The sequence below is a fragment of the Dermacentor silvarum genome, chromosome 6 (genome assembly GCF_013339745.2).
Source record: "Dermacentor silvarum isolate Dsil-2018 chromosome 6, BIME_Dsil_1.4, whole genome shotgun sequence".
NCBI classification, from domain to species: Eukaryota; Metazoa; Arthropoda; class Arachnida; order Ixodida; family Ixodidae; genus Dermacentor; species Dermacentor silvarum.
This window is the reverse complement of record NC_051159.1, coordinates 23,915,676-23,928,322: the sequence shown is the minus strand read 5'-3', so window position 1 is coordinate 23,928,322 and position 12,647 is coordinate 23,915,676. Positions and strand designations below refer to the sequence as shown.

The 12,647-nt window shown below is 45.6% G+C and overlaps 1 protein-coding gene across 1 annotated transcript in view; it reads right to left on the bottom strand.

The window, feature by feature from the left end:
- The window catches only part of LOC119455334 (39S ribosomal protein L32, mitochondrial-like), a gene marked incomplete at its 5' end in the record, with an annotated part of 37,158 nt that extends 30,775 nt beyond the window's left edge, over positions 1–6,383 (bottom strand). Inside the window, one exon of the mRNA XM_037716724.2 lies at positions 6,176–6,383. Within this exon, the coding sequence (XP_037572652.2) occupies positions 6,176–6,383 (208 nt within the window). The remainder of the gene's footprint in view (positions 1–6,175) is intronic.
- Between the last annotated feature and the right edge of the window lie 6,264 nt (positions 6,384–12,647).

Genomic DNA, 12,647 nt, shown 5'->3' with positions numbered 1-12,647 from the left:
ACTCGATAGCAAATATAGGAACAACGTGGATTGTGTTATTGAGAGGCAAATGCAGCATACGACAAATAAAAATTAATAAGGAATATGCACAGATAGACTAGGGAGTTTTACAAATAGCGCAACCACACGTCTTTTCTTACCCAAATGCCCTCACTCTGCTTGCGCTGTTCTGGAACCCATTTTCATTCCTTTGTATAACTTTTTGCGTTGTTTTCTAAGCAAGGTGGTTTGCTTTGACTTGTAAGTTGGTGCCTTTTTCTCTCCTACTAAAGACATCAGTTCATTGTCTGATGCAATGATTTCTACATCATTGAAAAAAGGGCATTTGATCTGGAAATGAAGTCGTCGGAAATCTTATTCAAATTTAATTTGGCGGGACAGTTCTTTGTCTGCGTGAAAAAATTGCCAGATGGTTCAAACGGGCGTGTCCAGTCGTCGACCGCAAGTACATTTTCAGTCACTGAAGGCAAGAAAAGGAACTCTAAAAAAAATTAAATTATGTGGTTTTACGTGCCAAAACCACGATCTGATTATGAGGCACGCCGTAGTGGGGGACTCCGGAAATTTGGACCACCAGGGGGTTCTTTAACGTGCACCTAAATCTAAGTACACGGGTGTTTTCGCATTTCACCCCCATCGAAATGCGGCCGCCGTGGCAAAAGGACCTCTCAGATGTGGTCGACGAGACCGGTATGGACAATGCAATTTTTTTAGCTTGGCCATTTCCGGCAAAAGGTTTCGCAGGTGTTCGCCCTTGCCCCCCGTAAACATGTGCACGACGTCCCCAAATGTGTGCAATGATGCCGACCTTTGCTGGCTTAAAATTTCAATCAGCATATCTTTGTCAAAAATCAGGAGTTCTGGTTCAAGGTCGTCACCGTAGAACTGTTATATATGCTTTGTCTTCCTTCCCTATGGCAAGCTGCTCAATGTGGGACTTATGCTGCCACATATCAGGTGGATATCTGTTGTTTAACGAAGGCAGCACTGTGTCAAGTACTTCATAGAACCTCTGGCGGTACATGTCACTCGCTGATGGAAACACGTGAGCTGAGGAACCTTCATAATAGCGGCGTGGGGTCTTCTTTCGCCTAGCGGCTAGAACACATGGGTCCTCAACTTCTACTTTTCCTGCCTCTGCCATGTGGGTCACGCACTTCATTTTGAAGTTAATCTCCGCCGAGTTCAAGCTTGGGCCATCCGAGATGGCTAGGGTCCCTTCGCGTGCGCTGTCTCCCCGCGCGCCTAGTGTTATGTTTCCGCTGGTGCTTATACGGTGGAAAATACGCTTCCTTTTCAGCGTCAGACGGGTTCTGGTGAAGTACCGATAAGCGAGGTGCTCACTATTGGTTTTGTCGTTGGTGCTCATGCTGTGTTTGTAGCCGGTGCACATTGCCACATCCGCAGCCGCGGTAGAAGCGAGCTCAACGCCTGTTTTATATTTCTCCTTTTATTGCGACTGCAATTGCATGTATCGACACCCCAGGCAAGTTTTCGCTGTCGTCGTCGCTGTGATATTCCGTATAAAGTCCAAAAGTCTTAAGAGTGAGCAACCTATACGCTGTGGATGGGAGAAAAAGCGTGTAACACTGAGCCGAAAAAGATGGCGGCTTGATCGACATTATCTTCCCACACCGTCAATATTCGGGTTAGTTGGAGGTCACGTGATCAAATACGCGCATAGGGAGGAGAGCACGCGTCTTCTCATCTAGCTCTGCCGCAGCTGCAAATTACTGAGTGCGGTTGACGGTTACGCGGCCCGCGTGCCGTATTCAATTGTTGGTAATCATTGGGGGGTGCAATGAACTTTTTTTTTCTGAGTCCTAGTAGAAGCTCGGATGCGCATGACTGCTATTGATACTGATTTCGAGTGAATCCGGCTTGGCCTCACTTCAGTTACCAAGTTGTTTATATATATATATATATGACCTTTGCATGCACGTTGCGATGTTTCCATCCCCAATAAATGTTGTAAATTATTATGAGTTTTGTTTTCATGAGTCGCTAGCATTTCCTACAGGAAAGAGAAGCAATGCTGAGACACATATCATTCACGTGTATTTCACACACCGTTGATAAAAGACTCTGCCGAAGGGGTCACTGAAGTCTGCAGGTCTTTTTCAGTGTCAAAAAAGTGTGCAAAGCATTTTGTAGCGAGTTGAACATACAGCAACATATTGATTCTCTAGACATAGACTATCCATATCATTAGAAATAATTATTAGTTGGCTAGCTCTTTCTCTTTAAAAATATAATAAACTTTGTCCTGTGTACACATTGAAATATAATGTGTCTGTGAATGGTGTTCACACTGGAAATTTAAATAACATGTTGGAGTTAAAAAATACGGATGAGGGAGCCGCCGTTGGAGCTTCTAATGCGCTTGTTTTCCTATTGCCAGAATTTTCAGAAATAAAGCGAAATTATGAGTAAAAGCCGTGCACGTCCGCGTCAACAATGATGCAGTGAGCTTTTAGCCACAATAACATTGTAAGGGAAAATGTAGAGGCAACTCAAAAGAAACCTTAAACGGTTTGGGTAACAGGACTCTGGTACTGACATTTTAGGAGCAGGGGGCTTCGGCATCGCCGGGGGGGGGGGGGGCTCGAGCCCCGGAGCCCCCCCGTAGTCGGCGCCTATGGGTGACAGCAAACGGGATGGGCGGGTGTGTTCGTTGTGTGTCGCGTGTGGGAGACAACGCACATTTGGGTGCAGGTGGAGCAATAGGGAGTTGGCCAAGGGCAGCCGCTATCTGTTGTTTAACGTCTGTTACTATCTGCTGGACGGCAGGTTGCAGGGCCTGTTGGATTAGCTGTTGGAGCGGAGCTGTTAGTTCGGCCATAATGCCATCCTTCATTTTCTGCATTTCTACCTGCATCATAGCGGCGAATTCTTTCCTTAGTGAAATTGCCATTTCGTTTAACGCCTCTCGTGTGCAGTAGTCTGTGCGGACCGTAGGTGGTGGGTTGTGAAGGCGATGCTGTGTGTCGACTGACATGGGTTGCGGAGTGGGTTGTCGCGTTGATGTTTGCGTGAGAGTGTGGGAAAGGAGTGGAGAGGGGGGTAGAGGGGGGAACTGCTCTGCCCAGCTTACCGTTTGTTCTTTGTTGTGGCCACCTTTTTGCTGGCCATGTTCCTTCGGATGGCCACTGCCAGCAGCGCGCTCCTTGGAGGGGTTGCCTGGACGGCCCCGGTCTACCTGTCGATCATGTCCAGGTGGGCCATGAGTACTGCTGCGTCCACTAGTTGGGGGTTGCTTGGCGGAGTTCGCTGGTGTCCTTGTCGGTTGGTCCAGATTCTGCAGAGAGCCCGCAGTCGTCCTAGGCTGACTATGTGCTGATCCAGGTGGGGGACACAGCTTTTCGCGTTTGAGACGTTCCTGGAGCACATGTGACTTATTGAACGGCCGTTGTTGACGCGATGGACACCGAGGGTCCGTGGCGGGATGATCGCCTCCACAATGTATGCATTTATGTGTGCACTCATGTTCTGGTAGTGGGTTGGAGGTACCGCAGGCTACACAGCGGGGTTTGTCGGGTGTGGGGCACACATCCGCTCGATGACCCATGGACAGGCACACACTGCATATCTGTTGGCGGGGTCGGTATATGTAACAGCGGAGCTCTGCTCCGTACAAGCGAACGTGACGGGGTACCTGGATGCCGGAGAAAGTGACGAGGGCGTGATTTGTAGATCCCATCATGCGGGCGTGAAGGATGGGAGCCTCTGAGCAGCGCAATTTTTCTAGTAGCGTCTTCACAGTGGTGTTCGGTTCAATGCCTGGCACTACCACTTTGCAAGAGTTGTCAGGTGCAGCTACGTAGGCTTGGACGGCGTGCTGGTTGAGGCCCAAACTTATAGATTGGACTTTCTGAAGTTCGGCCGTGAAGTTCTCATCCGATGTGCTAATCACCGCAAGGTTTTGGTCAGTGCGGATTCGGATAATGAGCTCATTTAGTACAGCAGCATCAAGCCCAGCTGCTACACCAATGGCTTGGGCAACAGAAGGTTGAGGCCACGCACCGAGGTTCAGACCATCTCTCAGACGGAACACTACCTTGTAGTGGTCAAATGGCAGTGGAGGGAGGTGCGCATTCGTCTTGCGGGGGTACCGGGGCAGGTGATGGGATCATAGCAGCTTGAGTTGAGCGTTTTTTTCTTGCGAGCCACAAGAAACCAGTTGCTGTCATCGTCCGGACCTGAGGCAACATCGGCGTCCATGGTGTTAGAAGAATGAGCGTCGCTGCCCTCCATCTTTAGGGCGTCTCCTCAGGCCGCGCAAAACTAAAACACGGCGACGAACTCGGAGTCACTGGCCGGCCGCCAGATCGAGGAAAAAAAGGGAGCCGAGACGGACGCTGCTCTCCCTGCTCCTGGCCTTGGTGGTGGTCATTGTTGAGGAGCTTGCTCGAAACACGTCCGGCCTGTACGAGGGGCGAAGGTCGAGGAAGCGAGCGTTTGCCGGCGTGGGTGCCGACGCCGCCGGTCCAGCCGGCCCAGCGCCAGCTTAGGGTACGGCCACGCTAGCGGCAAAAAACATTGCCGCACGTCAACGCCTTGCCGCGAGGCCACCGTGGCACGCGCGTCTCGCCGCGTGGCAACGCGATAAGATCTACCGCGCTCTTCGAACGCGCGAGCGAGCAACACCGCGAGCGCTCGTTGTTTCATGCAAGACGACGATCGTCGATTGAAAACCCGGCACGGACCGGCGGCGGTCCAGTTGTGATGGCTCCGTGACCTAACCCTCGTTGCTCTTGATTGGTTCTTCATGTCGCTGCACGCAGCATTTGCCGCAGAAATGGGTCTCGAACCTATTTCGTGCGGCACGCCGCAAAACCCCCGATTCCTGCCGCTTTTGCCGCGCGTTTTTGCCACTAGCATGGCCGTTAGGCCGCTCCCTGAAGTTTCGTTTTCTGCTGTTATCGGGAAGCGAGCGTTTGTCGGCGTGGGCAGTTCGTTGGTCAGACTGGGCCTTCGCCGCTGCATGAAGGGGTCTCTCCTAAGCTTTTGCTCTATGGCGGTGTCAGAGCAATGCCGGTCGGAGGCGCCGCCACGTTATTCGGCGCGCATTGTCGGTCCGCGGTATGTTCGAATGAACCGTCGCAAATGCTTTCGCGTTCGAATTACAGAGTGTTTTCGCCCACTGAAATACACATAACTTTGACGGGACCACAGCGTCAGTTCGAATAAACCAGCAGTTCAAATTAAGCGTGTTCGAATTAACGAGATTCGACTGTATGTCATTAAATATAAATAAGACTGTTCACAGTACCTTCACAAGAAAACGAGCTAATCATCCGTATAGGTATAGAATTAATGATTTTACTCTAAACATAAGCAAGGAATTTAAATATCTGGGTGTCTGTTTTACTTCTGATTTATGATGGAACAAGCATGTTAACTATATTGGAAATAAGGCAGCATCAGTATTGGGATTCTTGCGGCGCAATTTTAGTCATTTACCGAGTAACTTAAAGACGCAGCTGTATTTCAGTCATGTACGTTCAATACTTGAATATGGATGTGTTTGTTGGGACCCACACACATCTGAGCTTATAAACAAATTAGAAAAAATCCAGAATAGGGCAGTTAGATTTGTTCTTGGTAACTATAGCCGGCAGCTTAGCATGACAGAAAGCAAACAAACTTAAATGGCAAGAGCTGAATGATCGTAGAAGGCATATCAGATTAAAATTTTTTCACGATATTTATTATTCTAAAACAGGTATAAACCGCGAACAATATATCCAGGCACCACATTACATATCTAAGCGACTGGACCACTGTTTGAAGGTCAGGGAATTTTCTTGTAAGGGTGACGTCTTCCGTTATTCCTTTTTTGTTAGAACTGTTCGAGATTGGAACAGTTCGCCATCGAGCATTGTATACATCACAGAAAATGATGCTTTTTTCCACGCATTGAAATAATTTGTTCATGCATTTAGTTAAGTTTGTAACCTCCCTGCTGTAATGCCCTACGATGCAGGTAACTAATAAATAAATAAATAAATAAAAAGAAAGCTTACAGTCCAGACAGCCGAGTCTCGCAGCAATAATGCAGAGAGCCATGAAAATATTTCAATCTGTAGTGACAATTGCGTTTCTGTAAGCTTGAATCTATGCAGAAGTGCAACTGCAGTCAAGAAATTATTCCTTGATGCCAGTGAAGCCCTACCGCAAATGGTGTGGGCCAAGTGGAAGTGGCCGCAGACATGACAGCTCTTGATGTAGTCCTTGGGCTTGATGCGGAAGAAGGGGTGTGAGATGCGACGCATCAAACGGCGCTCCAGGCTAACCCGACGGGTAGGCACGGCCCACACCACACCCCGATCTGGGAGGTCACCCACAAGTGCAGGGCTCCAGCCTGCATCATCATCAGAAAATCACATGACACCTGTCCTCGAGCATTCTTAATCAACACATGTGGCAGAAGATGTGGTTCGTTTTTTTTTTATTGATTGATTGATTGATTTATGAATTTTATTGGCACAAGGGTCAGGTATGGCCAAAAAAGTGCCTTGCAAAAGACAATGTATGGATTCTCTACAGCCCAAAAATTAGTCGCTGCGAAGTGCATAAAATACACAGGCATTAAAACAATGACAATGACTATAATGATAATGATGTATACTGTGAGCATAAAGGTTCTATTACAAAGGGATGATGAATTGAACGTGTGAGTAGCACTCATACCTCACCAGTGCGCCCTTGAACACAAGGGCTGGGAGGCTTTAGCGAAATGCATCACAGTAGCAGTAGAGGATGTGCTACGTATACTTTGGGCTGATAAAATGCAATGTACCAATGTCTCGTAAAAACAGTAAAACTATCTTAAAGCTAATCCCAGCAAGTCAAGAATCAAATTATGCTGTTGGCTTTGACATCTGACAGTGATAAGTACCCTAAAATGATGCCAGCTGTTCAGTAGTGAGCTTTGGTTTGGAGTCCACCACTGATTTCATTCCACCAAAGCGCATTTCTGAAGGTCAGCCAATTTTAACCAATTTGCAAGCGTTTCAGTTTCGCTTCACTTCTTGGCGAAGTGCACTGCCGAAGTTACTATGCATTTATCGAAAGTCGCTCCATGGCAGCAGCGTCCCGCGCAACTGCACCGCGAGAAAGGCGTCCCACTCGGAAATAAGCTACACCAGCACTTGAATTTACGGATGGGGACTGGCATTTGAACTCAAAATACAAGTCCGAAGATGACAGCAAACCATATTCAAGCTCTGACGGTGACAATGCTTTGAGTCAGCCCGGGAGCTGTTCACCAGCGAGTTTCGGTTACGGCCTTAAGCAGTCTCCTTCCTAGTGCGCACTGAGAGCACCTGAGAGCTACACGGCAGGCTGCACACTTTGATGTGCTTGGTCCACCCTGAGCATGTACTGGCCTAGCACTACGAAGCAGCGCAAGACAGTTTACAACGGCACGCAATTTCATCTTGCTCTTCACTGCGGAGGTTACAAATACCATCTGGAAAAATACAAACAAATATGCATGAATGCATATTCTGGAGTTGCCCAGCTATGCTGAGAGAGATGGGTCCTGGAAAGAGGCGGCTCTAGAGATGAACTGGTCAACTTCTCATCGGATCATCCTCAGAAGATGCCGAAAAGGTGACGTGTTACAAGCGCCACAAATTTGAATGTTTTGTGCAAAAGAAATGCCAACGCTTCCCAACCTGGAACCACATAGCACAGGTGAAGTGCTGCCTTTTCCCAAGAATGGTGGTGTACTGAGCATTCATTTGTTTCAGACAATATTCCTAGGCGATTTATCTTTCAAATGTATATTCTCAATTTCCTTTAATGTAAGTGCGTTTGTAGATGTTTTTCTATTGTTTGTTTTATGAAATGGCCACCAAAATGGCGTTTTCTAGAGTTTTTATGTTACCCAATAAATTTTCTTGCTTTACAGCGTATGGAAAGAGCATGTCATGAACAATTTGCTATGCTGCAATGTGTGCTGTAACATTTCTCCATGAAACCTATAAAAAACTACCATTTTCTCACGGTAACGAAAGAGTCCCAACACCCGGCTTCGGCTCAACCCCCAGGACCCCCTTTTCCCCAGACATGGTTACACGCAGGAGCGTTTAAAGCTCGTGTGCTCAGGTACGTGGTGTCGCAACACACTAAACACCTGCTGACACAGACGCCCCTGCGGGATGGTTCGTTTGTCTTTTTCGGTATTTAGTAAGCAGACTGTGCACACTGCCTTATCGATAAATACAAAATTTACAGAAAAATATTTTAAGTGCCAGAAACACACAGTTTCAATTGTAGCCCCTACAACACCCTAAAGTTGCCCAAAAAGTGTTATGCCCCACCAATGGGTTAGAAACATCAAAATGTAAACCAAACTTGCTGTCACCACTTCTGCCAATAAAAGTGAAACAATTCAGTGCTTGTATATTAACCCCCGCATTCATAAATGCATTTTAACTTGATCTAAATGACGCCTGGCGTGAATGTACCCAAGACACTCATTGCGTTTCCTCCGGTGCGTCCACAACATTTAGATCAAAACAAGCATGCACTTCAAGTTCAGTTTCATTTCTCAATATGGGGATAAGGGAATGCCATGCGAGGCACTTATTTCAATAAAAAAGATGAGTTAATATTGAAAAAGACAGTTGCTTCTCTTAGCAGTGAAGGCAACCAATATTCCAATTGCCTCTATCTCAGGTGAGGTCTTCATTTCTTTCCACCAAAATTACGCTGCCCATAGAAACAATTATCCTTTAGCAATACAACATATGAATGTCCTTTTGAAACAGGTCAACTTATTTTTTTTCACCTTGTATGTATACCATCTACAGGGGTGGGCCAGCAGGAACAGCTTTCGGAGGAATTTTTGGAGAAGAGTCATGGTTTTGGAGCCATGAACTTTGAATATGGAGCAGGTTAACGAGGTAAATAATGTCATTTCTGGAGCTGCAAATTTAGAATTTGCAGAACACTCAAAATCTGTAGCAGTTCAAAGAAGTAAGTTATTGCAATTTTTACTGTATTCCTTTTTTTCGCATTGGCTCCTGCAGTCATAGACCAAAATTCAGAGAGCATAAAAGACTGCTGTGTTGCGCTTTCTAGTGTTTATCATGTAAAGTCAAGTCCCTGCATGATTCTAACTGCCATAGTTCAAACTAAAAAATAACTCGAACAGCATTTCGGATCCCATCATGGTTCAAAGTCTAAATTAAGAACAACTCTGGGTATTCCCGAACAGATAAAGGCAGTTTTTTAGAAAAAAAATCCCGTTTCCACCTGCCGCTTATCATGGAAGTATGATGCCAAAACACAAATTCCGTTCGAACGGTATGATGCATGCATTTGCACTTTTTCTTTTTTCATGCAGTGCTCAGGCTCCCCATCATGATTATTTATTCATATTACCATAGGCGCCAACTACACAGGGGCTCCGTGGCTTGAGCCCCCTCCGGAGTTTTTCCGGGGGGCACAGCGATCCGTAATCCCCCCCTAAAGTTTCATTACCGGAGTTATGTTACCCACATAATTTGAGGATTCCTTTGCGTTGCCTCTACGTTTTCACTTCTGTTGTGGCTAAAACAGCATCATTGTCGCCACGGACATGCATGGCTCATAATTTATGCTTTCGCTTTATTTCGGCAAATCATGCCAATAGAAGGACAAGCGCATTAGAAGCACCAGCAACAGCTATATACTGCATCCGTGTTTCCTCACTTCCACTATTTTTTTTTTAATTTCCGCTGAGAACAGGGGCGTAGCCAGGGGGGGGGGAGGGGGGGAATTTGTCACCGAAATTTTTTTGTGCTGGCATGCACTGCCGACCAAAACTACCACCGACGCCGGGAATCATTCTGGATTTTGTCTATAATGTCTTTTTTCACTCTCGAAAAGACATTTCGGCACAAACATTGCGAACTCGGGCTGGATTTCGTGGCAACGCCCTTGCACCTGCAGTCACATAATGCAAGGAGCCTCATCTGAGCACAAACGTTCAAGGGCTTTTCGATAACGAGCGGGCGCGTTGCGGCATCTCGCAGCGGCCGCGGAATCTACGGAGCGCATGGATTTCAATTACGAAACTTTATGGGTATAAAGTTCTCATAAACTTTTGACGCGAAAGGTGCACTGACATTTCCAAAGGCGTGCTTTAAAAGATTTTCAATTCTGGGACTATATGGGGTTAATGTTCTTATAAACTTGGGCCAACATGCGCGCACTGGAGCATTCGTGTCCAAGCCGTTCAGAAATGGAAGCACGCGCTCGCAATCTTCCACACACACGAAAATTTAAGCCCCCCCCCCCCCCCCCCCCTGAAAATACAAGTATTTTCAGAGCGCTTCTTCGCATGCAAGCTGATTGTGGAGATACATATCTGAAGAACCATTTGGAAAGTTGCCCCAGTAATGCCTCGTAATTAAGCCCAGACGCACAAAACCAAATTATAGAAATTTGTGGTGAAATTATCAAAGAAAGCCTAGATGCAAAAGCATGCAGCTTCTCCATACTTGCTGACGAAACGACGGACATCGCTGGTATCGAACAGCCTACTGTTTGTGCAAGGTACCTAAACAAGTATGCCAACGACATTGAGGGAGTGTTTTAGGTTTTAGCACCGGAATAGATGCCCATCTCTCATTGCGACTGCAGGTTTTATGTAAATGTAAATACTGCTGCAGACTCTCGTCACTCTTACAGTGACCACTGCCAGCGCAGAGAGAATATTTTTTAACAAGAGTTTACTAAAAAAACTACTTGCGCTCTACAATGTCGGGGGAACGCATGGTTAGGCTGGCGCTTCTATACGCCCACAGAGACGTTGGCAACTTCCCCACTGAGTGAAGTTTGTCCTTTAGATAGCGAAGCAGCAAAAATGAGTGCAAGTAAAAAGCTCTGTTCCTTCAGGTCCATAAGGTCTTAATTATGAAAACGTATGACTGTTCATTAGCTTTTAAAACCACAGAAATTTTCACCGTTTATTCTAGCAGTTAGCATCATGATAAAAATTATGCGAATACGAAAATTACGAGGACATCAATAACCAATTTTGACCGACCTTGCTTATTGAAAGCTCGGCCCACGCGGTGTTTGCCAAAAACACACTTGGATATTGGGTAGTTCAACTTGCCGCCATCATCTGTGGCTTTCGTTTGTCCTTTTCTTTCCTTTTTAGCTACCTGCTTTTATTTCTTTATTGAAATGAAGCAATACCCTCCTTTAATTTTGGGTGCAGAATAATTGTTGCCGCTGTGCAGGCAGTTAAATTACACATTTTCGTACTGATTTCTGCATTATTCCTATAATATTCTACCCACATGGCGCTATCGCGACCGCTGCATGGCCCGAGTACATATCACGATTTCTGCAATCATAGTATTGTTCTTGCCTAGATCATCTGTCTTTCTGTGCGCAACGTTTACTATCTGTGACTGCGCAACATGTTTATTTGTCTTGTTTGACGCATTAGATAGAGTGACGTTTGCTTAAATACGTACATTTATTGTAGACTTAGACGTATATTTAAATATTTTGTTGGGAGGTTTTGTGTATACAAGCAGTGAACTTTGTTTCCAGCGACTCTTTTTTGCCCTTTAGCGAGTTGTGTTTTCGCATTTGTATATTCCATTCTATCTTCGCATTTCTAATGCATATTTTGCAGAACTCCTACTTTTTATTTGTACTCATTGTTGCGAGTATAATCTCGGTGTAATTACAATACACGACCGGTTACAGCTGCTCCTGCGTAATCTATTGCAACGAGGGACAGCATCATTGAGGTTTTTTCCTGGCCGTTTCATATGTGCAAAAATGTAAACAAGGTTCTTGAATGGCAAAGATTCATCAAAATATTTGTCCTCAACTTATTCATTTCATGGCCTTTACGTTTTTCATATCAGCAGCATGCACTGCTTTGCTGGTTTCGAACTGATATAGTTCTAAAGCTCGAGTGATATTTTCTTTACTTATTAAATAGACAAAAAAAAAATGCGGAAGCACTGATATCATTTATTTCTGCCACAATTTTTGCGGCATACGAATATATGCCTTTATGAAAAAATACATATTTTACTTGACAGTGCATAGCGTTCAATAATTCGTTTGCAGCATCTAATATACAATGGCATTGGCAATGCAGTTATTATTCATGCATTTGATCCCTCGACATATTCTATAAGGAGGAGGCCGTGCTGCAACCTGAGCCCCCCCCACCCGAACAAAATTTCTGGCTACGCCACTGGCTGAGAAGACCCCATGCACAGACACAATATATTCAAATATATTTTAAAGAGAAGGAGGTAGCCAACTAAATGGGTAGCCTATGCCTAGAGAATGAATATGTTGATGTATGTTCACCTCACTTCAAATTACTTTGCGTACGCGCTTTGCTGGAGGCTCAATAAACGTTTTCCCAATCCAATCCAAAGTGTTCACTGAAACACCTTGTATATAGAATTCACTCAGTAACCGAAATGATACCAAGCCGGATTCACTCGAAATCAGAATAAATATGTCTAGAAGTCATGCGCAGAAGCGCTTATACTTGGACTCAATGTACCAAAAAAAAGAAAAAAGAGGTGCAGTTTGGACGGGAAGGCAAAGCAGTATTAGCGATGGCGAAGTAACAGACAATTACACAGAGGAAGATTCTTACCGTGTAA